The following is a 24221-nucleotide window of genomic DNA, read 5'->3' as shown; positions in this document are numbered from 1 at the left end:
CCCGGGGAGTCCCGGTACTGGAGTCGGCCAGGCCGGCCAAGGAATGGGAGAGAGCCTGCGCGAGTTGGGGCTCGAGGACGCGGTGACATCTGGGAGCGGACGGAGGAAGGGTCTGCGGGGGGCCCGGAGGACCCGGCAAGTCTGCGGGAACAATGGACGGCCGGCGGAGGGCCCGGGGTGGGGGACAGGGCCTGGCGGGGGCGGCGGGGCGCGGGGGCGCACGGCTGCGGGCGCGGGCGGGGCGCCGGCGGGGGCGCGGGCAGGGGCGCGGGTCGGGCGCGGGAGCAGGACGGGCGGGCCGGCGCGCGTGTGGTCAGCCCCGCGGTCCTCCGCGGCGGGGCGCGGGCCGGCGCGGCTCGGCCTCCGGCTCCTTCGGAGGCGTTCCCGCCTCCCATTGGCTGCCGCCGCCGTGATGGGGCGGGGCTCCGCTGCCCGGAAAAAATGTAACTGCGTAAAAAAGTCCTCGCCTGGGTGACGGATGCTCAAAAGTTCAGAAGTTTTCCCAATGCTTCCTTAAGCGGCCGGCGCGCGAGAGACTGAAAAAAAGGTGACGCGGGCCCGGGCAGGCAGCCGGCGCGCTGCCCCCCGCCCTGGTTATCTGGCCGCCTTCGCCGGCGGCTGGGGCAGAGCCTCCTGGAAGCGCAGGCGGCGCGGCGAGCCGGACGTCTGCTTGTTTTCTAGTTCGGACTCCTTTTTCCCGTTCCCGCCTGGAAGCTGCCGCGCGCGTTCTAGGCCGTCGGCCGCGTCCGCGTCCGGCCCTCTCCGCCGCCCCAAGCCTCCTCGGCGGCCGGAGGCGCCCCGGAGCCGGGCGAGCGCAGGGCAGGCGGCGGCCCGGCACCAGCCCGCAGGCCCGGACTCGGACTGGGCGGCCGGCCCAGCGAGGGCGGGGGGCGGCGGCGGCGGCGAGCGGGGCCATGCAGGCGCGCTACTCCGTTTCCAGCCCCAACTCCCTGGGAGTGGTGCCCTACCTCGGCGGCGAGCAGAGCTACTACCGCGCGGCGGCGGCGGCCGGGGGCGGCTACACCGCCATGCCGGCCCCCATGAGCGTGTACTCGCACCCGGCGCACGCCGAGCAGTACCCGGGCGGCATGGCCCGCGCCTACGGGCCCTACACGCCGCAGCCGCAGCCCAAGGACATGGTGAAGCCGCCCTACAGCTACATCGCGCTCATCACCATGGCCATCCAGAACGCGCCGGACAAGAAGATCACCCTGAACGGCATCTACCAGTTCATCATGGACCGCTTCCCCTTCTACCGGGACAACAAGCAGGGCTGGCAGAACAGCATCCGCCACAACCTCTCGCTCAACGAGTGCTTCGTCAAGGTGCCGCGCGACGACAAGAAGCCAGGCAAGGGCAGCTACTGGACGCTGGACCCGGACTCCTACAACATGTTCGAGAACGGCAGCTTCCTGCGGCGGCGGCGGCGCTTCAAGAAGAAGGACGCCGTGAAGGACAAGGAGGAGAAGGACCGGCTGCACCTCAAGGAGCCGCCGCCGCCGCCGCCGCCCCCGCCGCAGCCCGGCCGCCAGCCCGCGCCCGCGCCGCCCGAGCAGGCAGACGGCGCGGCGCCCGGAGCGCAGCCGCCGCCCGTGCGCATCCAGGACATCAAGACCGAGAACGGTACGTGCCCCTCGCCGCCCCAGCCCCTGTCCCCGGCCGCCGCCGCCGCGGTGCCCAAAATCGAAAGCCCCGACAGCAGCAGCAGCAGCCTGTCCAGCGGGGGCAGCCCCCCGGGCGGCCTGCCGGCGGCGCGGCCGCTGAGCCTGGACGGCGCGGAGCCCGGCCAGCCGCCCGCGCCCGCGCCCGCGCCGCCGCACAGCCAGGGCTTCAGCGTGGACAACATCATGACGTCGCTGCGGGGGTCGCCGCAGGGCGCAGCCGCCGAGCTGGGCTCTGGCCTCCTGGCCCCGGCCGCCGCGTCCTCGCGCGCGGGCCTGGCGCCCCCGCTGGCGCTGGGCGCCTACTCGCCGGCCCAGAGCTCCCTGTACGGCTCCCCGTGCAGCCAGAGCCCCGGCGCGGGCGGCTCGGGCGGGGGCGGCGGGGCCGGGGGCGCCGGGACCTACCACTGCAACCTGCAGGCCATGAGCCTGTACGCGGCCGGGGAGCGCGGCGGCCACGTGCAGGGCGCGCCCGCGGGCGCCGGCGGCTCCTCGGTGGACGACCCCCTGCCCGACTACTCCCTGCCCCCGGCCACCAGCAGCAGCTCTTCGTCACTGGGCCACGGCGGCGGCGGCGGCGGCGGCCAGGAGGCCGGCCATCACCCTGCGGCCCACCAAGGCCGCCTGGCCTCGTGGTACCTGAACCAGGCGGGCGGGGACCTGGGCCACCTGGCCAGCGCGGCGGCGGCGGCCGCGGGCTACCCGGGCCAGCAGCAGAACTTCCACTCGGTGCGGGGGATGTTTGAGTCGCAGCGGATCGGCCTGAGCAACTCCCCGGTGAACGGGAACAGCAGCTGTCAGATGGCCTTCCCCTCTGGCCAGTCCCTGTACCGCACGTCAGGGGCCTTCGTCTACGACTGCAGCAAGTTCTGACCCCCTCCGCCCTGCCCGCCTCCCAGCCGAACTGAACCGGACCCCGAGCAGCCAAAAGAACCCTGGATGCAAAACCGAAACCAAAAACCCAATTTGCGAAACGTTCACCAAACCAGCGAAGAGAAGAATCTCTCCAAACTTTCAACTCACCAGCACGAAGAAGAGTATTTTCTTAAAAGATGGATTCGGAGCCACCTCCACTTTGCCTTAACTAAATAAACAAAACCGTAAACTGTTTCGTACAGAGACAGCAGAGTCATGGTTTGTTAAAGGACAGTGTTACTCCAGATAACACGTAAGTTTCTTCTTCTTTTCAGAGAGCACGCTTTCCTCCTCCTGTCCTGTCCCTTCCCCTGCCGCCTCCTGCCTTCACGTCTCACCTGTAAGATACTATTTTATCCTCTGTTGAAAGGAGGTAGGAAGTCCCCGTATATGAAAATCGCTTTCTTTTTATCCATGGACTTGTTTTAAAATGTAAATTGCAACATAGTAATTTATTTTTAATTTGTAGTTGGATGTCGTGGACCAAACGCCAGAAAGTGTTTCCAAAACCTGACGTTAAATTGCCTGAAACTTTAAATTGTGCTCTTTTTTTCATTATAAAAAGGGAAACTGTATTAATCTTGTTCTATCATCTTTTCTTTCTTTTTGTTGAACATATTCATTGTTTATTAATAAATCACCATTCAGTTTGAATGAGACCTTTATGTCTGGATACTTTCATACACCCTTAATTATTATAAGAAAAAAAGATTTCAGAGATTAAAACACTAGAAATGATCAATGCTCCTCCTAAATCTCTGAAAAAAATGGAGACACCCTGTGACTATTCCTTGTCAAATTTCACATAAAAGTCTCTTTTTGTTTAGATTTTTTTTTTTTCCTGCAGCATCTTCTGCAAAACGTACTGTATAGTCAGCTTGCTTTGTGGCTAGTAAAAAGAGATTTTCCTAAACAGATCTGAGTTGGCATATACACAAATTCATTTCCTCAGTAATGACTGAACATGATTTGGAAGTTTTAAGCCCATGAATCAGCAGCGGTCCTACCGCAGTGATACCTGTGTGTGGAGAGAGGTGGCTGTGCCTCCAGATACACCTGTGAAGATTTGGCTTGTGTATCACATTAAAAAACCGCGATGTGTATTAGACATCCCTGTGAGCCAAATGCTGGATGATTTTCTTCCTACTAATTTCACTCCTTTGTGAGAGGAAGAAAAAACCCAGCTTTTAAATGTATGCATATAACTCATCCACATCTGCAGTCCTTCGTGTCTAACGCAGAAGGATTGATTTAAAAACAAAACCTGTACGGCGGGTTGGAAAGGGATATTTAATCTTTGGGAAACTATTTTAGAAGATATGTTTGTTGAACAATTATTTTTTGAAAAAGATTTAAAACAGTAACAAGAAGGAAGGAGCAAAGAGCAGGGCATTTTAGTCCAGGTGGTTTCTTCTCAGTCCCATTTTTCTTGTTAATTTACAGTTAAACCGAGGAGGCAATCCGGATCGGCCCTCCCCCTTTGTAAATAACCCAGGAAATGTAATAAATTCATTATCTTAGGGGGATCTGCCCTGTCAATCAGACTTTGGGGAGATGGCGGTTCGATTACAGTCATTCAGGGCCTTTCCGTTTGTTTTCGAGATAATACAGTTTCCTGCTATCTGCCGCTCCGATCTAGAGGCAACACTTAGCAGTAATTGCTGTTGCTTGTTGTCAAAATTTGATCATTGTTAAAGGATTGCTGCAAATAAATACTCTCTACTTCCAGTCAAAAACTGCTTTACGTGGCCTCTGATTCGCTGGGTCCCTGGCTCGGAGTCGCAGCCCAGCGGCCGGGGAGGCGTGCAGGGCGCGGCGTCCCCCGGGGCAGGCGGCCCGGACCGGCCTTCCCGCCGCGCGACCCGCTCCGATTCGCAGCCCTGGGCCTGGGCGGCCTCGCGCTTCCCAGGGCCCCCACCCCACCCCTTTGGGTGATGAAGGGGAAAACCTGCGGACAAATCTCGTCGTCGCTGCGTCGGCCCATTCGTGGGAGCCGAGCGTGGAGCGGGGCGGGCGGACAAAGGGAGCGTGGTCGGAGCGGGGCCGTCCGCGCGCGGAAGGGAAGCGGACGCAGGTGACCGGCGGCCCTGTCCCCTCGGACGGGCGCCGCTCCCCCCAACCCCGAGGCGGGCAGCGAGGCCGGCGGGAGCCTGACCTTTCCGGCTTGGCTGTCCCTCTTCTCCGAGTCGGGGACGGCGGTGTGGACCCGGACCCGCCCGGGGTTTCCGGCCGCGGCGCGTCTCCGCGGCCCCGACGCCGGCCTCCGGGCCGGACGCTCCTCGTCTGGTTGGGGTAACGACGCGTCCCGGCCGCTCGCCGCCCACGCCCGCGACCAGTCCTCCCGGACCGGGAGGCTCGGGGCGGCCGCGCCGAAGGGAAGGGAGCCGGAGCCGGAGCCGGGCGGAGCGCCCGAGCCACTCACCGCGCGTCTCAGCCGCCCGCGGGGCTCCGGCTCCCGCCGCGCTCGCCGCCTTTGTCTGGAGGACGCACGTGTGTTCGTTCGGAGCGCGGCGGGCGGAGGGGCCACGGGCGGTCCCGCTCGCGGCGCCCGCGCGCCGTCCCCTCGCCGGCCTGACGGCCCCGGCCCGGCCCGGACGACCTGCCCGGCGGCGCCGGGCCCGGGCGACCTCCCCGCGGGCTGCGTCCTCGCGCGGCGTGCGCGGCCGGCTTGCGGAGGCCTCGGGGCACCTGGAGCGGCCGCGCGGGTGGGCGGCGGGGCCCGCGAGCCCCTGCGCCCCCGCGGCCTCGGCTGCCGGCCCAGGCCCGGCCCTCGGAGCGCGGGCGCCGCGGCGACGGTGGGAGAGGGCCGGCTGGGCCCGGCGGCGCTTCCGACCCGGGCTCGTCCTTTCTGGGCCCCGAGTCCGGCGGCTGCAGAGGGAGCCGGGCGCGCGGCGCTCGGCTCCTAGGAAGGGCCGGCGAGAAGCCCCGGCCGCAGCCGGGGAGTGTTTCTGCGCTCGCCCTGGGAGCCCCTTCGCAATCGTTTCTGCCTTCTTCATTCCCAACGTTTGAAAGTTAGGCCTTTAAGAAATGCGTCGAGGAAGGCGAGGCGTTTGAGTTATGCGTATGCAGAGAAAGTAGTTATTTCTACGCGAGCTGCCTCCGTCGTTGTTCAGAAGCTGTGTTTGAGCGGAGAAGGGCGCAAGTTCTGCTCGCTAAACTGATTCTTAGGGCCACTTATGGGATGTTTTCTACTCTCAGTACATTTGCTTTGGCCTTCTTAAACCAACTCCTGCCACCTGAGCCCTGGGAAACTGGGGCCTCCTTATTCGGAAGCGAGCACTCCTTGTACCTTAGTGCTTCGCACGTTTGATTTGTACCTTTTTCGCAACGGATAATTTTGCTGTAAAATATTCTAAGAAAAACTCCTTGATACTCTCACACAAATAGCACAGTTTGAAATTAGCCCGGGACGCCAGGCGGGACCCAGCGGGGAACTTGGCTAATTTGGGAGTCAGCCTCTGTAGAGAGTTTTAAGGGAATAAGGACTTTTGTCCTGCGTGGGACAGTGGGCACTCCTTAGCAGTTTTTCCCATGAGCAGGTAAACGTCAGCGCGCCACACGCCATACACAAGCTTGCATTTGGGGTGTTGTACGCGTGCTGGGCACTGTTCTCCAGGGGTTATGTGTTGGCAGCCCCTTTCCACCAGACTGCATGCAGACAAGCACACACTTTACAATTTATCATGCCATGCAGTTTGTGTCATTAATAATCGACATTTTCAGGGGAATAAGGCTCAATTGTGCTGGTGGCCCGTAAGCCCTTGGCTGTTTCCTGCGGGGTCAGAAACAGGGTCAGGAAATAAGAGTGCCTTACAGCCCTATGGCTCCCCCGAACTTTGATAGGTGGACGAGAGACATAGGACCTTTTCTCTCAGCCCTGTTCCCTTTGGAGGGGGTCTTGGTTTTTTAAGGTGGAGAGCCATTAGTTTTGTTGTTAATGGTGCAAAACCCCAGAGAGGCCTGAACCCTGTGCTGGTCCAGGCTGCCCAGGAGGGACAGGAGGCATCCCTAGCGGATCCAGGCCCTGACTCCCTGAGCAGGGCTGGCCCCTGCTGTTGGTGGCAGTTGGAGTGACAGTTTCTACCCCACCCCACATCTTGGAGCTTCTGGAGAGGGGCCCCGTTTGCTTCTGAGCTCAGTTCCCACCGCGGGGTCCAGCCTGGTGTCTCGATGCCATCTCTTTGGACTCCTGTCGACTCATTTTGTAGAGCCATTAGCCCTTCCCACCCGGTCGTAAACAAATGTCGCTTTAGGGGCAAGATTGATGGTGGCCATGTAATAAAGCTGGCCAGGCGGGACAGAATCCGATTCTGTGTGAGCGGTTCTTCAGCCGGGCAGAGAGCTCTGCGGGGAGTCGGGGAGAAAAGGGACCAAGAGACTGTCAGAGTGTTCACCCCAGGAGTTGTGGGGAGCAGGGGAGCAGAGCACCGCGAGGCTCCAGGCGGCACAGCCTGACTGATTCAGGCAGTGGCCACCGCGAAAAAGCCCGCTGACGTGTGCCAGGGGCCTAAACGCCAGTTTCAAACCCCCCCCCCCCACTCTTCTGAAAGCTCCTATTTCAATTTAGAAGGAGGCCCAGAGGTTCCTGGCAAAGAGCTTCTCGTTAATGGCACTTCGGTGGCACCGAAGCACAGTCTTCCTTTGCTGTTTGGGCCCTGTATCGGTAGCTGGAACTTGGTGGCCCGCTGCCCCTTTGCGGCACGTCCCCATTTTTGAGTGTGAATCCATCGTCAGCACTAAGTCCTAAGTGTCTCTGTGTCTCTGCCCCCCTCCCCCCTTTCTGTCCTCTCCTTCTCCCACCCTCTTCCTCCCAGGCCCCCACAGAAGGCCTTGGGGCCGAAGCCCGTCCCCGCGCCAGCCTGGACCGCCCCCCGGGGGGCGCGTGCCCACCGTGCACAGGGCCCGGGCCGGATGCGGCAGCCAGAGCGCGCGCTCAGGCCCCAGACAGACCAGGCCAGACCGGGCCACGCGGAGCAGGACTGGCAGGTTTCAGGTCCGAGTCCGGGTGGGAAAGGGGCAACCCTTACTCCAAGGAATTCCAGCTCCCACATCCATTCGGGAGAATGAGAGCCGCTTCTCCACGATGTTCTCCACGGGATTAGGAGTGGAAAATTGAGCAAAATGGACCATGTCCGCCTTACTGGAAACCAAAATACGGTGTAGGGAGCATAAGGGCAACCTAGGACCTTTGCTGTGCCCTTTGCTATCTTACCGTGGCTCCAAAGAAGCCTCTGCTTTACATTATTTTGTTGTTGTTGACTTTTTTCCCTCACTGATTTCACATTTGCAGCATATTGAGCGTATTATAGGGGATAGCGTACGATCTGGGATTTCCTTGCCTTGAGGCCCGGGCGTCTTCAGAGAGGAGAGAAGGGTGCAGCTCCCAGAGGAGACACAAGACAGGGGAGGCCGGTCCAGCCGGTCCTGAGAGAGGGCCTGGCGTCCGTTCCTGCTCAGAGCGGCCGGCCAGTGACCCTGCCGGACTCAGGGCTGCTTCCCCAGGCCTCTCGCTTTTCCACGTGGCACCTCCCTCTCTTCTACTAAAGAGCATCTTCTCTCTCTGCTCTGCCTTTGAGTTCCTCCAAGCCACTGCCTGTCCCCCTCCCCTAGCCGTCGCTCACGTCACTCCCAGGAAGGACACTGGGTGGGCTGCTCCTTTGCCCCCGAAGTCAACACAGCTCGGTGCTACTTGGGTGGCCCTGGGAGTGCAGTTTGCGAACCCAGGGAGTGAGTAGTGGGCAGGCGGCCAAAGCCGGGCGGTGGGGCGTCTCCACTGACCTGGGTGGTGGGACCCCAGGCGTGGCCTAGGGAGCAGAGGAGGACCTCTCCAGGGGCTCCACCAGGACTCAGTACTGGAGGTTGGGGAACGAAGGGGTTTGTTGAAGGGCTTTGGGGACGATTTAGGTCAGAGATGAGAGAGGGAGAGAGCGAGCAGGCAGACACCTTCCCTCCTCCCTTACCTACCCCAGGGAAAAGGCAGGAAAACCAACACATTTAGCGCCATTAACTCTTAAGGCCTCTGCATTTCCTTCAGTATAAAAGCAGGTCATTGGGCCCGGAGGCTGTGCTGGGTCTCCTTAATGGCTACAGATGTGCAAACCAGACAGGAGAGGGGACCATGTGCTTAGGCGGCAGCGAGCGGATTCTTAAAAATCTGCGAGTGGAGGAAAAACGAGAACTCTGTCCTCTGAGTTGAGCGAGCTCGGCGTCCCCCGCGGCGCACCGGGTCCCTGAGACCGCCGAGGCCAGACCCGAGCCCCGGTGCGCCCGGTGCGCAGCGCCTGGTTTCAGGCCCGGTCGGAGCTGCCCCGGGGCCTTCCGTGCGGTCCCGAAGAGGATTTTTATCATTGTCACCCCGCAGGACACACGGGGACAGCGGCCGGGCCTCGCAGCTGGCCGATCGGGTCCCGGCGAGAGGAGGCGGAGGGGCCGTCGGGGAGAACACGGGAGGCCCCACCGCGGCTCCCACGGCCCGGGCTGACTGGGTGCCAGACATTCCCGGAGGGACCTCGGCCCCGGGGCCCCGCGGGGGCTTCCTGCGCGGAGCTTCGGGAAGTGCCGGGCAGTGGTTTCCAGTGTTTGGTGACTGAGAACCAACCCAACGCAGCTCGGCTTTGCGGGCCGGTCCCCGGGTGGGTCGGTGGAGCCGGGGTCGCGGGGCGCCGTCGGGGAGAAGCGGCGCGACGGGAAGGCCTCGCCGGATGGCCCTTGCCTGGAGGCTTCTTCGCCATTAAAAGCCAAAATCCAGCTGAGGTCCTGCCCCCTTCCAGATAGACACTTCCGCGCCCGGGCCGCCGCTCCAGCTCCAGGCGGGCCTCACGGCCGGCCGGGGCCCAGCGCCTCCCGTCGGAGTGGCCGTCGCCAGAGCCCCTGGCTGCAGCCGCCTCCCGCGGTTCACCCACCCTCCAGTTGGGAGTCAGGCCTTCTGAGCGCGGTCTCCTCGCGCGCCCTGGGCGCACCGGCGCCTGGGCGAGGCCGGGGCTGAGCCGTGTGGGACTTTCTGCTTCTTAACTGCAGCTCTCTGTCGCGTCTTAGCCCGCGCTCGGGCTCAGGGCGCTGGGACACGTGCGCGGGGTCCCGCTGCCAGGGCGGGGGGAGGGGCGCGCGGCCGGCGCATGCGCGCGCTTGGTCCCCTGCGGTCCTCGTCCTGGGATCCGGGCCCCTCGGTGCGGCCGCGGCTCGGAGGCGCTGGGTGGCGGAGCCCGGGGCCCCGCATCCGCGCCGGGGCTCCTCCTAGCAGTGGCTTCCGCGCCGGGAGCCCCAGTCCCCGAATCCAGAGATCAAAGGGGGCGTCCGCTGCGTGCGACCCCTGACCCTGGAGGCAGGGCGGGAACCGGGGTCTGGGGTCAGGCCGCGGTCGTCGGCCTCCCAGCCGGGACGCTCCAGCGTAGGAAAAGGGTGAGGGTGGGTGGTGCTGAGGACGGGGCCTGCGGCCGGTGGGACAACCCGTCGCGGGCCTCGGGGGTGGGGCAGCGGTGGCCTGGCCGGCCGCGATCCGAAATGGCTGGAGAGGCAGTCGCGGGCCAATCGCGGTGGCACAGTCCCCGGGTGTGCGCGGGCGGCCTGGCCGCGGGGCAGCGGCGCCAGATCCTGGGGAAGGGGACACTGGACGGTGGGGTAGGGCCCAGAGCGGCTGTGTGGCCCGGCTGTCGCTGCTGTGCGTGAAAAATTACAGTTTGCCATTTTGGGAGAGGTGCGGGGTGGCATGTTGGGGTGTGGAGATGTTTGAAAGAGCCATGTCCCCCCCGCCCCCCCCCCCCCCACCACCATATCCGCCAGATCCTGGGGAAGGGGACACTGGACGGTGGGGTAGGGCCCAGAGCGGCTGTGTGGCCCGGCTGTCGCTGCTGTGCGTGAAAAATTACAGTTTGCCATTTTGGGAGAGGTGCGGGGTGGCATGTTGGGGTGTGGAGATGTTTGAAAGAGCCATGTCCCCCCCGCCCCCCCCCACACACACACGATTTTTGGTAAATCTCCCGGCTCCTCCACCCCCAGCACCCCAACGCCATCCACGGACCCGCCCGGCTGCCGGTTGTGAAAAACAGACGACTTGTGAACTTGGACTTACTGGCACACATCTTAAAACTAGAGTACCCGGCTGGGATTCCCAGTACACACAAGGTGCCTGGGGTGCTTTGAGGCTTTTCCTTGGGGCTTCAAAAGTTATTTGTAAACAGTGTATCCATGGCTATTTTGAAACGAAACTTTGAGGTGTTGCCTCCTGCAACGAGCTTTAATAACGAAGGTCTCATTCCCCAGCAGCCGGCCAACCAACCAACCGGGGTTTCTGTGCATTTGGGGGGCTGGTGTTGGTACGGGCGATTAAGGGGGACCGAGAGGGGCCTGCAGCGCTGTCTGTGCTGGTTTCCTGGCGCAATCGCAGCCCTGGAAGCCAGTTTCCCAAGGAGCCGTCTTGCGTGGGGGTTGACCTCAAAGCACTTCAGCCCTTCCCTCAAAGGTCGGCAGCCTGTGCTGCCCACGTTCGCCCCTACAAGCTGTAGACGTGTGTCAGGTTTCCAGGGCTGGGCTCCAGTCTCTCGTCCGTCCGACAGAGGCAGCACACAGCCCACCACCGCCTGGCAGGCAGGTGTGACGCAAGCTGCGGCCCCCGCTGCCCAGGCACCCACGCGCCGTGCTGCTCACGTAGGGCACGAGTGTGGGGCCGCACTGCTTTGCTCTCGTATTGGAGTGTAAAGTTTCACTTTCTTAGCTTTTACTTAAAAAAATCAAGGTGGAAGATACTTTATCACATCTGAAATGAACAGTCAAAGCTGGCAGAGTAGGGAAAACGGGGGAAAGAAGTTCGCTGAAACTGAAGTGAGATTTAAGGTAGAAGAAACACTTCAGTAAGAATTGTCTTCAAGGATGTCCAAATGAAATTCACAGCCCAGAAAGCAGCACAGAAATAAGCAAATCTGTTCTCTTTTCCTCCTTTTAAGCACACACACACACACAGGGAGGCCAGGAAGCCAAATTACCCCTCACCCCACCATCGAAGGTGCAGGAATAGAGAGAAGGTTGCAACCAAAAATACTTCTTGTGTCCTTCAGACCCGCTGCTCCAGGCCATCTGGAGAATAATTTAACAGCAAGGCACCACTGGAGCCCCATTAACCCCCTGCCTGGACCCTCTCCAGTCCTCACTGAGGAGCCTTTGGGTGACAAGCCACGGAGCACCCAGCACCGGAGCCCGGGTGTGGGATGAAGTTGGGGGCTCAGGGGGTCAGAGGAAGAGGACGAGGGGTGTCTTCCATCGGGTCAAGGCTAAGGGGAACGTGTGTGAATGTGTTTATTTGTGAGCCTGTGAGAGTGTGTTCGTGACGGGGCGTTTGCGTTGTGTCTCCAAGTGTCTGTGAGTGACGCTGTGTGAGACGGCATGCTTGTAGGTGTGTACTTGTAAGTGTTTGCACGTATGTGAATCTGCGTGTGATTGTGTGTATGTGAGTGTGTGTGTGCCCACCAGCCCCCAGCCCTGGAGGCCCCGCCTTCCAGGGACCATCTGTTTCCAATTAGCAGCATCACGATTGGGAGAAGGCCCGTCCTGGGGCAGCTCCCGAGCCCCGGGTGGGCCAGCTCAGGCCCCCAGTTCTGCTCGATCGGAGCCCGGGCCGCCCCGGCCAGCATGCTTTCACAGCAACTGGGGCAGCCACACAAAGAGCCCTCTTTCCTGCCACCGGCCGCTGGAGCCTGGGTCCCCCCCAGATCATAAACCTGCCCGTGAAGACATTCAGAAACAGTTCAGCTGCACTCACACAAGCATGTGCAAAGGCTGGAATTCCATTTGCTGTGAAGTTCTATTTTATTTTCCTTGGAGGGGGAGTGAGGGGGAGAGGAGTCCTGACCTAATGTGTTCTGGGGCGATATATGGTATTTCACGCAGAGGTTTCCACCTGTACACAAGCCCTTGCTTAATGCTGGTGGATTCCACACGCGTGTGTCCACCTGCCTGAACCTGCACAGATAGGCCCTACACGGCTCGGGAGCACACGCGGTTAAAGCCAGGCCCCCAAATGCTGCTCTCAATGAAACCGGATTTCTAATTAACCTGATGTAGTTCATGTGCACGCTATCTAGCATATATTAGGCACTTAATATAAACTGGTTGAATGACTAAATCAAAATTGGATTTAAAAAGTGATCTAGTACTGAGAAGAGGTTGGAAATAAGTAGTGTGTGTAAGATTCTAGACCACAGGCAAAGGCATGGGCTCAGAGACCTCTGGGTAACCCAGGGGCCTGGCGTGGAATGTTCCAGCAATGTTTACCCTCCTTCAAGTTTTTTCTTCTAACCACCTCCCCCTGTTTCTCAAGCCTTCTTCTGAGATGGTGGGAGCCCTCTGGGTTCTAATTATAGTCGCAGAGACCAGAGCTGGTGTGAAGGCCGCCTTTCTGAAGGACCTGGGCTTCCAGACCGGCTGCAGAGAGCGGCTTACGGTGACCAGGTGGGGCAAGCACGGGCCGGGCCAGGGACTCGGGAGGACGCTCCGGCCAGGCCGGGCTCCGGCCGGGCCGCAGCTCTCTCAGAAGGAAGCTATCTCACTCCAGGGCACGGATTTGGGTATTTCTGTTCTGGGGTCCTTATACAGCTGCTTTTGTAACTTGGAGACAATATCCACAGGGACTGTGTTAATGCAGGTTAAGAGAAAGGACATTTTTAATAAGAAAAGAGAAAAGCCATTTGAAAGCCCCACAATTTCACTTGTCTAGAGACATGATTTCAAGTACAGTGAGTATGTGATCAAAACACCTTGACTACCAGAACCGATCAGAGCAGAGGCCTGGACAAAAGTAGAGGGGGCGCCGCGGGAACCCGTCCCGGCTGCTGCAAACCTCGGCGGCCCGGGCGCGGGCACCGCTGGGCGCTCAGGCGTTGGGGTTGGTACTCATGAGCTCCACGTCGGCGTCCACCATCTCCCTCACCAGCTCCTGCGGGGAGGACGCGAGCGCTGGTGAGACGGGAGCGTGTGGGCCCCTCCCGGGGCGCCCCCTCCACCGCGGCGCCCGCAGCGGCCGGCGCGCCCTCCCCGGCCCTCCTCGCCCTCCTGCCCGGGGCGCCTCCCCACCGCGCCCCTTCCCGGGCCCGGCCGGGGCGGCCGGGAGACGCACTCACATCGAAGGCGACCCGGGGCTTCCAGCTGAGCTTCTGCTTCGCTTTGGTGCAGTCTCCCTGCAGAAAGTCCTGCGGGGCGGGGACGGAGCACACGGGCGGGCGGTCGGCGGCGGCGGACAGGCTCCCGGGGCCCGCGCGGGCCCGCGAGGCGGCGTCTCGGGACCCGGCGCTGGGCCCGGGGTCCCTGCCCGCCGCCGCCGCCGCGTCCCGCCGGTCAGCGACCTTCTTTCCCGCCTCGTGTTGTCAGGGACGCCGCCCCGGGAGAGAGCCGTGTGGGATTCGCGCTCTTCTCCCGGCAGCGAGAGGGGGATGCGCCCTCCGCCCCCTCCCCTACGGCGCGCCCGCCCCGCTCGCCTCCCCCCGCCTCTCCCCCTCCCCTCCCGGGCGCCCCTCTCCGGCTCCCGCGCAGCCCCGCGCCCGCACACCCACGCGCGCGGGAAGAGGCGCGCCTCTCAGCGCGGCCCCTCCTTGCTGGCCAGGCGCTGCCAGCCCTCGGCCGTCTGCTCCGTCCGTTCTCTCCCTTCCTCAGAAGTGCCGATCTGGACCCCCTCACCCCACCCCCCGCGAAGGAGCGGCCCCGCACTCGCACTCGGGGCTCCTCTGCCCCCGCAGCCCCTGCCCCGCCGCCCGGCTCCGACGGCGGCCCATGTGCTCGCTCTTGGGTTTCTCATCCCAGCTGACACGACCTTATCAAAGCATAAAAACACATAAAGAAGGACGAGATGACTCAAGTAGTAGCCGCTAGGCCTCCCAGCGCAGGGAGGGAGCTGCAGAAAACCGCCAAGGCCTCCCGGTTTCCCTCCATTGAGGAGACTTCCTGGGAAGGAAACCAGAGGAGCGTCAAGTATTGCCGCATATCCCAGCCCTGCTACTCCAACAGGTCCTGGGGACGCATGGATGCGAGCAAGAGGGATGAGAATTTCAAGAGGATTCCACAAGGAAAGGGAGAAGAGAAGGAGGAAGGAAAGAAAGAAGAGAAAGGAAAGAAAAAGACTTTGAAATAGACCATGTTGGGGGTAAGATGAACAGCCCCTCCAGATGCAAACGTGTTCCTGCAACGGTACACGAGACAGGAGCCCTCAGACGGAGGCCAGTGAAGGCTGCCTGGACACAGGCAGGACTCTGCACACCACGCATACCCCAGGAAGACACTATCTTAGCCACACGGAATACTGAAGGACAGCCTAAAAACCACGGCAACAAGGAAAGTAACATACTCAAGCTGTAACCGAAGGCTTCTGCCCCCCGTCCTCCCCAGGCTCCCGGAAGGTGGATTGCGATGGCAAAGGCGCAGGGGCGGGCAGGACCCACTCTGCCCGCCCGGCCCCGGCCCAGCCCCTGGCTCACGTCCGCTAAGGCGTCTGGATCCACTTCTGCACCGTTTGCCTGAAATCTCCTCCAACACGGCCCATGCAGCTGCTCTCCTCCTCCACCACCCAGCCTCACATTTTAGGCTGGAATAAATCAAGTTCCCAAAGGCACTGCGTTTCGCTGAAGGGCTGACTTCCTCTCCAGCATTAATAATAGTCAAACAAGTTATTTCTGCTGGCCTTAAAAGCCCATATGCAGAGTCTTCAGGAAAAGTAAGATGCAAATATTACTAATTAGCAGTTTAACACAGTGCTACATGGAGCTGGAAATAGAGTGGGAAAACAAATGAATTTATTTCTCTCTCCTTTCCCTAAATAAACTTGTGTAGACTTCAACGATACCTCTGTTCAACTCTGAGAGTCACACAAAGATATGCATTCTTTTTCCCCCGAGGGAGCCGTGAAACGTGGCATGAGGAGGCAGCAGGGCCCCTCAGTTCCACAGCGGTCACGGTCACGGTCACGGCTGGAAGGAGCAGGGCCGCTGTTCCCCTCCCACACCTGCCGTGAGGCCACCGGTTCTGCAGAGGGTGTGAGCCGGGCTCTAAACCGGCTAGCAGAACCCGAAGAACCGGTGCCACTTCAAATGGCCTCAGCAGGCTTGGAAAGGGTGCTTTGCATTGTAACTTGGTTTCCTGTATTTTTCGACAAGCAGCTCTTAATCTAAAAACAAGTAGGGAACTATAATTAAGGAAGAAGAAAAATGGCTTTCAAAAGCTCAGAAACAGACGTTGCTACTGTGCAAGGATTTCATTGAAACCAGAGATGCACCAGTGAAACTTCCCGGTGTAGTTCCGAGCCCAACTCCTGCATTCCAGCTGAGCAGCTACCTTTCACCTTCTACAGAGGCTCTTGTCTCCCTCAAATTTGATTAGACCGAGAGATCTTGTGAAGGAAAAGGATGAGGTTCCATTAAAACGAAACGGTGGCTCTGGACGCCAGCTGCTCCAAGCTGACATCTAGCCCAGCCCCTGGGCTTGTGCCCCAATCCACGTGTAGGGAAAGATGAAGGACGTCCCAGCTTGTTTTACCCTTAACCCCTCCCGAAGGGCTTTCGTATTTCTCCCCAGTGTGTCCTTTAGGGAAACGGCTTGGGATGCAGCAGTGGAGGGCACGTGGCCGGCCTGCGGGGGAAGAGGAGGCTGGGAGCTGTGCTCTCCCAGGGCTGCTTCCAGTGCTTCCGGTCCCTTGTCACAAACCCTCTCCACTAGGGTGTGATCAGCTCCAAGCACGGGCGAGGAAGACGTTCATCTGTTTGGTTCTTCTCTTCTCTTCTGACCGTTCAGTTCCTTCTTTATTTATAGGCTTAAAGCCTCGGTATGACAACAGGGGCCAAAGCTGAATGAAAGTGATGATTTTATGTCCAGTTTCCCAAACGCACGTCGTGCGCTGGGTGGTCTGGACCTTTCCTTTAAAAGAGAGACGATAAAGCCCTGGGGAGAATGTGAAGCATTTCTACGTGAAGATGGCGTTTCCCGAACTCTGGCTCCCGGTGTCCTCCCCGTTTCCACAGGTGCTGCTTAGGTGAGTGTCGCCCTGCGATTTATTCTCCTCAGATTCAATTAGGGTGAGCTGAGCATTTTGCAGCAGCGAAGCAGCACGAGCAGGGAAGACGTGTGTGTCCAGACGCCCTGGCCCTTCGTGGTCCGAGGGCTCCAGGGCGCCTGCTAACTCGGGTGGCCTTTAGGGCTTGTCCGGCCAGGAACCCTGAAGCCCGGGTGCCGGTGGTCAGAGTGGCAAACCCCCGCGGGTAGGAAGGCGTGTTTCGCTGCAGTAATTTTTCCGGCTCTCCTGGCTTCTGTTCTTGTTATAGTGAAGCGATAAAGGGCCAGACCAGATCCTGGAAAAGTCATTAGGCCAGTTCCTGAGCCCACAGGAGTTAACGCAAAACCCAGGAAAGCAGGGCCCATGCTGCGTCATTGTCTTACACCCTCACTACAGTCTTCTGGGCACCGTTTCATCCTCATCAAGACAACAACACGCCTTTAATACACCGGTTAGATTCCTTCCCTTCCCCTTCCCCCAATCTTACTTTCCTTCGGTCATTATTCAGCACATTAAATACCTTTGATACTCAGCCACTTGCCTGAAAATCAGCGGTGAAAGCTGTTAAGCAGATTCTATCACATTTCTTTTCAAAGTTCATAGTCTCATTTCTTTTTCTCACTCTTTCACTGAGGTTACATTAGGAAAAATTTAATTTTTTTTTTTTTTTTGCCACGCTGCACGGCTTACAGAATCTTAGTTCCCTGACCAGGGATTGAACCCTCACCCTCGGCAATGAAAGCGCAGAGTCCTAACCACTGGACCGCCAGAGAATTCCCAGGAAAATGTTAATACTAATATTAACATTAATATTAATTTCAAGTGATGTGTTTCCTCAACAGGCCTGCCTGTAAGTTTTGCAAAGGGCATCTGTTTAGGTGGAGAAACATTCTGAGAGTGTGAGCTCTTTTGGCAGGATGTTGTTAAATTTCTAAAGTGCATACTGAAAGATCTGGACTCGAGTGGCATAAATCAGGAGAAGGGCACAGACAGCCAGGACGATAGAAGCCCTGCCGAAACATCTTCAAGGACTGAAGACCCGGATTGTGAGCGCTGCTCCATGTTCATCGCTTTCCTTCCACTTTTCTTAAAAAAGCAAAATTGAGGAATAGCTGAGGTTCCAAGGGAATAAAAGAATGCCAGTGAATTTGGTTCTTGATGTCACTTGATGCTAATGCCTTCCTCTTGGGGGAAATGCTCCTTTTTAGAAAGACAGAACTGCTAACAACAACAACACAGTCGATGGGAAAACCTGTAAAGCTGCACGGACTGTCCCAGCCACGGGCGGAGATGCTCGGCTGGCAGTCGGTAAGGACGGGAGAAAACAAACAACAAAGCCTGGGTGTTCCCGCAGAAAGTCTGCAGTCGAGCCTGTCTCTGTCGGGCAGGTTAAGCTCTTCACGTTCACATTTATGTCCTTCGATTGAAAGCTTCCCCAAGAGGCGGCGGGCCCAGGGCAGTTCGCGCCGCGGCAGCCCGAGTAAAACGGGGGCCCCGCACGGCCCCTCCCCTTCGCCTGCTGCAATGAGCGCCAGGGAGGCCGGAGCCCGGCCTCTCTTCTGACGACAGCGGCGATAAGAGACAAGAAGAAAACGGCCATCTGCTCTGCTCAGGAAGCGGCCTCACAGGGGCTGTCTGTCAGCGGGGCTGCCGTCGGGAGAACAATGCTGGGCTCTCCCTCGGGGAAACGCAGTCGGTCAGCACCGGCTCCACGGGCCACTGACCGTGGGGATAAAGCGGCAGAGGGTACAGAGTGAGCAGCCCGTCCCAGGCGGCCGGGATGCGGGCAGAACAGGCGCACTGTGCCCTGGATGCTGGCACCTCTGCCAGTGGCCTCGCAAGTGAGCCCCGGGACGTGCTGTCCTGACCCCAGCGGGGTGGGGGTGCCCGAAGGGACCTCCAGGACGCTTCCCCGCCCCGCCCCCCGCCCCCGCTGATCCCCTGTTTCTGGGCTGGGGACCACTCACTTCCAATTGGTAGAATTGGGAAGCAGCAGCTACTGAGAGCTATCAAACCGGGGGGGGGATACAGCCGCCTCCGAGCGCAGCCCAGACAAGGACGACGTCTATCCGGCACAGCAGAGCTTTCTGAAAAAGCGAATGAGAACGCTGTCTTCCTTAAGTGTCCACTTGTAAATCTGTAAATAAAGCCTATGGTGGTAAAAAAAAAAAAAAAAAAAAAAGCATTCTCTTTTTCTTCCAATTGGTAGAATTGGGAAGCAGCAGCTACTGAGAGCTATCAAACCGGGGGGGGGATACAGCCGCCTCCGAGCGCAGCCCAGACAAGGACGACGTCTATCCGGCACAGCAGAGCTTTCTGAAAAAGCGAATGAGAACGCTGTCTTCCTTAAGTGTCCACTTGTAAATCTGTAAATAAAGCCTATGGTGGTAAAAAAAAAAAAAAAAAAAAAAGAGCATTCACTTTATAAAGGGAGAACCCAATTGACGGCAGCATGCATAGTGCAGCCTACATAGAGATGCATCTTTTTTCATTTGTATTTCGAAAATATGATTAGCAGAAAAAGACAAATGTAGTTAGGGAAAAGGGAAGAAATACAGACACCCAATTATACGGGGAAATACAGGACGAAACACACCAATTTCCTTTTCAATAGAGCTTTAACAATATCCTGGAGAAAGTCCTTTCGGGCAGACGTGCTCGGGAGGAGCGCAGATGAGGACAGAGCGCTTTCCCGCGTGGAGCGGGCACGTGCCCCACACCCAGGCCGGCTTCGGTCCCTGGCCGTCGGCCCCAGGCTCCCGTCCCCGTTGCCGGGACAGAGAAGCAGGCCCCGGGGACGCCCCAGCCTTCTGTCCCGGCCAGCCCCTGGGCCTCCGGGGCCTGTCTGGCTCACCCAGGCTCAGCCTGAGTGGACTGGGCGGAGGAAAGTGTTTCTCGAAGCTGCCCCAGGAGGTCTGGGGGCTGTGGGTGCACAGGCGGGTGCGTCAAGGGTTGCTCTAAATAAGTAAGCCAGTAAGGTTTGGGGGTGCAGCCTCGCAGCACACACACTTCCGAGGTGCCACCTTCCTGCGCCTGGCCTGCGTCTATAACCGAGCCGCAGAGCTCATTTCTCTGTTAGCCGTATTCCTTCCTCTGCGGTGCTCATGGCCGTGTCAGCCCAGGGAAAGCTCGACCACGTCCTGTGACTGGAGCCTCTGGATTCTGACTCCTTCCCTGATGGCCACTCTGAGCGGCTGGCGCGGGACTGAGTTGCAGCGGCAATGCAGGGCCGGTTAATGAAAGGGAGATAAGATCGTTGGTGACCTCAGCATCCCGGCCTTCAAAGCCAGCACCATCTTTGTCGGAAATTACTGGTTACTGTTAATAACTGGATCCAGGGTGTAAACATCACCCAGGCTAGTAGGAGGTGACACAAACCCCGCGGAAAGGCGATAAAGCTCCTTTAAGTGGACCGATTAAAGAGGGTTGTCACACAGTTGGCTGGTGGCCCTCTGGAGCACGAGGCCGGGCCGCTCTTCCTTTGCCACTTAGTACTTTCTACCCTCCAAGCACCGCACATACATCAGCTCATTAAACCTCCAGACAATCAAAATGCAACTCAAGAGATCCTGTATCTGCTTCACGTGGCCTCTTTCCGAGGGATGAAAGCACCTGCAAAGCACCTGTGGGGCGAAGGCACGGCTCCGTGTTCACTCACCTATAGCCTGACGCTCCCTCACCCGGGGGGGCCGACTCAGGCCACCCACGACCGCCACACGCACAAGGGGAAGGCGACTTCCTTTCTAGCTGTTAGATTACTCGGCCCCTTTGAAATCTGCCCGCACCCTCACCCCCGCCTTTGAACATTAGTACTAAAGAGTATTGTAAGTAATATGGATGCTTCTATGACACGGGTGGGGTATGTTTTCCTTTGGGGTTTTTCTCAGCTTGTACAGTACATCAGGTTACTCAAACTCAAGAAACCTCACTTCAATCATCCATCCATCCATCCATCCTTCCTCCCTCCCTCCCTTCCTTTTCCCCAACCAAAACAGAAATGACATGATGGTCATTCAAACATACGTTCCCTCAGTAACTTCTTAAGGCATGCTAAGGCTAACCAGGCCGCTGACAGCATCCAAATTCTTGCTTTTTGGTTGTTTCTCTGGGGAGTTTCGTATTTGAGGAAAAATTAAGACGACTGCTATGACGTTTGTTAGGAAGGTTTTTGGGAGACATGGGGAGAGATGAGTATGAAGACGAATCTTTAGGTTTTGTACGATTCTATCTGTCCATTCGTTTGGTTTCCTGTCAATAGTGGGTTTACCAGGCTGTGGCGTAGCTACACTACCCGGTTACCAGGTGTATTTTCTTTTCTACCTATGTAAGAGAGACAGAATCCCATTCCCGAACACGGCTATAGAGATACTTAAACCAAACAACTTGACAAACGTCACAAAGCCATCTAGTGGCCGCGCGCTGGACCAGAAGCCAGCACTCACAACGCCCAGGAGGACAAGCCCTCTGCAGAAAGCGCTGTAAGCAACGTGCTTTGTGGACATTCATTTGAGTGGCAAAGAGGCCTCTGAAGAATGAAGACTAAACCAAGTGGAAACATCAACGCGTTCCAGCGCTGGGTGACAAGACGGCCAGAGCAGAGGGACGCTTATGGTCCAGCGTGCGTGAGGCTTCTGCACCCGGCAAGCTAACTGAGGGTGGTGGGAATGAGATTGTTGGTTACAAGGGAAAGGGGTCGACAGGGAAGGTGCTGCAGGACCCTGGGTGGGTGGTGGGGGGCTTACACGGAGGGTATGTGCAGTACGTGAGGGTGTACATTTGTCAAAGCGGGTTCAGACCTGCGCGTTTCACCACACACATTTTATCTCAATAACAGAAGCTCCTTAGACGCTGACAGCACAGACAGCACTGGGGAGACCTGGCTTCACCTGTGGCTCAAGCACTGAGCTGGGCAGCCTTGGGGAGTTCTCAATGCTTCTGAGCCTCAGGTTTTAAATCTGTGAAATGGGGAAACACGGCCCACCAGGCAAGGTTGCTGGAAGGATTCACGGTTACACGTGGAAAGCAGCTGGCACCATTTCTAGTTCATCATGACAACAGGCTGGCTAGTGTTGCTCTTATCACCAAGGTGGAGGGAAAGCAATTCTTTTCATATCTTATAGCAACATCAAGGATGAAAATGTAATCTTCTAAAGTGGGTTGTCTTACAGTTTTTCTTTTGTAGTTACGTCGCTTTTACCTTGCACCCTAACCTAACTTCTGTTTCTAGATCATCATTTTTTGAATAATGGTAACAGACTTGGTATTGTTTCTCCGCAATTACCGTAATCATTTCACATGCTCTTGACTATTGCTAAACCTTTACAGCCTTAGACGCTGGGGAAGCAGCACTGGACTAGACAAGGCCTTGTCATGAGCTTCTGTTTCAGCAGGAGGGACAGTCCAGAGGACAGGAGACGTGAATAAGCCCGTCTCAGCCACAGGGAGTTCAGGGCAGAGGCTGAAGGGGAGGGGAGCTTGAAAAACAGTGGCAGGCCCTTCTTGAAGCGGTGACGTTTATCAGAGATTTGACTGATGAGAAAAAGCGTAACGTGAAGCTTTGGGGTAGCAGGGTCTTTCGGGGATGGAGGGAAGGCCACTGAGTCCGGACAGGGTGACGAGGTGTTTGGAGCCCAGAGGAGCTTGGCGATCACACTGGCCCCCGGGGTAATTCCCATCACGGGACCCAGGACCTTCTCAGCAAAGCCATGCTGTCACACGACTTTATTCTGTAGTCACTGATGGTCCCTTAGAGCACCTGCAGCCCGTCGGCCACAGCTATAAACTGGCCACCTCAGCCTGATGTAGTTTGAAAGTCTGATTTTCTGACGCCAATGTAATTTTTGAAAGCAAGTGTGGGACTGACTTCTAGCTCCGTGTTTTACAAGGGTGGGTGAGTTATTTTTGCCCGGAATGCTCCAACTCTCACACACAATCCCCTTCCCTCCTAAAGATCTGCCACGCTTTGTTGTGCTTGGGTCACTCAGCCTGAAAACATCTGGCTGCTCTTGAAGGGATGAGGTCTGGGCACCCGCCCTTGAGAGGCAGGACCGTGCCCGGCGGGCCTGCAGGACACAGTGCCCACGGGGCCTCCCGCGGCGGAGGGCAGGGCCTGGTGCCGCGCCAGCGCCTGCTGTGTGTGCAAGGAGGGGCTGACCCTCTTCTGGTCCAGCAAGGACACCGCGGACCTCCTGAGGGCTGCCTGCCCTTCGTCTCCTCCGGCAAGAGTGGGTCCCTGCCGGTGTTCGGCGCAGCTCGCGCTCCCCTGCGGACACGGCCCCTCTTCTGCCCCATAAGGTTTCGAGAGGATGGGACACAGCACCTAAACCTGCGTGAGTTTAATTTTTTTTTTTTTTTTTTTTACGAAATCGTGTGTGTGTGTGTGTGTGTGTGTGTGTGTGTGTGTGTTACGTAAAGGTCCACACACCTGCAGAGAAAGAACCTGCTTTACTTTTAAGATTTGTGACCTTATCAGCCTCCGACTGAGTGCAGAGTCTGGCTTTGCTCGGAGCCCCGGGAGGCTTTGAGCACGGGCTCGGCTGGGTGCCTCCGACCTCACCGTGGCCGCCGAGCGGAGTGAGAGCGGCTGGAGACCAGGGGAGGCCAGGGGACGGTGGCCACGCGGGTGGCGGGGGACGGGCGTAGCGGTGAGGAGGCAGGAAGCGGGTGAAGCGGGGCCCGCTCTGGAGGGCGAGCAGGCAGAGGACTGGCCGGGGGACAGAGGTGTGGGAGAGCACGCACGGAGACCGCTGAGACGGGGCCCCAGGGAGAACCTCTTCGCGGCGTTCGGAGACTCGTGGGAACTGAGCGCTGCCAGCAAAGTACGAGAGTCACATTTTATCACGACCCCTCGGCCGTTAGATGTCCTCTTTTCAGGGAAACCTCTCGTTTTCATGATTATGAGACAGAGACCCTTCCAAAGGATTCCTTCTGTAGAGTTACCTGCGGTCTCCTCTGTCATTCCGTGGACACACTGTCTTGTTTCGGATCTTGATTTGATGCCACACCTGTCAGCGGAGGAAGTCTGGTGAACCCCGTGTGGGAGGGAGGCCCCTCAGCTCCAGGCACGCCCCCGCAGCGGGCCGCCTGGCCGTGCCTGACCGAGCAGGGAAAGGGTTAAGCCAGCTGCGTCCACGGCGTCCTGCCGACACGTCCCCTTCAGCCAGCGGCTGCTGCGCGAGAAAGCACGAGGGGGCCTTTCACATGACATCGTAAAAGCCTGATTTATCGCCAGCCACCCAACAACTAGAAAATCATAACACCCTTGCAGGAAAATGCAGTGGAAAATAAGCAGGCTGACTTGATGGAAGCTTCGGAGGGGACTCCAAGTGCGATAGGCCGCCCAGAAACCCTTGGCAGGTGCTGTGCTTGTGGCCAGAGCGGCTGACGCCATCGAGGCTGGGGTCCGAGCTGTGAGCTGCCCAAGACCGAGCGTGGCTTTCGTGTCCACAGATACAAGAGCTTGGGCCACACTCTGCGAGCTCGGCTGAGATAACAGTCCGGTGCGTGTGAAAGTCTTCTGGAAATGACAGCTGTACGCAGACATGAGGAGTTACTGGTCACAGAAATGTAGGCACCACCCCGCGTCATGTGACCGCCCCCCCCCCCCGCTCCTTCCCAGGACG

General features: G+C 58.6%; 2 protein-coding genes across 7 annotated transcripts in view; one reads left to right on the top strand and one right to left on the bottom strand.

Moving 5' to 3' along the window:
- Positions 1–855: 855 nt before the first annotated feature.
- FOXC1 (forkhead box C1) lies at positions 856–4299 on the top strand. Its single transcript, XM_024122000.3, has one exon. It carries the CDS (start codon positions 915–917, stop codon positions 2532–2534), a length of 1620 nt encoding a protein of 539 aa, XP_023977768.1. The 5' UTR covers positions 856–914; the 3' UTR covers positions 2535–4299.
- An 8905-nt stretch (positions 4300–13204) lies between these two features.
- Positions 13205–24221, bottom strand: part of GMDS (GDP-mannose 4,6-dehydratase) — a 519944-nt gene continuing 508927 nt past the window's right edge. For all 6 annotated transcript variants that reach the window (XM_024121917.2, XM_055080168.1, XM_055080167.1 and 3 more), the window contains 2 exons: positions 13685–13753; positions 13205–13500 (listed from right to left, as the gene is read on the bottom strand). In XM_024121917.2, the coding sequence (XP_023977685.1) occupies positions 13438–13500; positions 13685–13753 (132 nt within the window). In that variant the 3' untranslated portion in view covers positions 13205–13437. The remainder of the gene's footprint in view (positions 13501–13684; positions 13754–24221) is intronic.

Source organism: Physeter macrocephalus, chromosome 18, assembly GCF_002837175.3.
Source record: "Physeter macrocephalus isolate SW-GA chromosome 18, ASM283717v5, whole genome shotgun sequence".
NCBI lineage: Eukaryota > Metazoa > Chordata > Mammalia > Artiodactyla > Physeteridae > Physeter > Physeter macrocephalus.
Note: the sequence above shows the minus strand (reverse complement) of the source record. Positions and strands in the feature narration are given on the sequence as shown.

What these genes read in the sequence shown, in the direction of transcription:
- FOXC1 (XM_024122000.3), top strand. Translation starts at nt 915, where the DNA reads ATGCAGGCGCGCTACTCCGTTTCCAGCCCCAACTCCCTGGGAGTGGTG.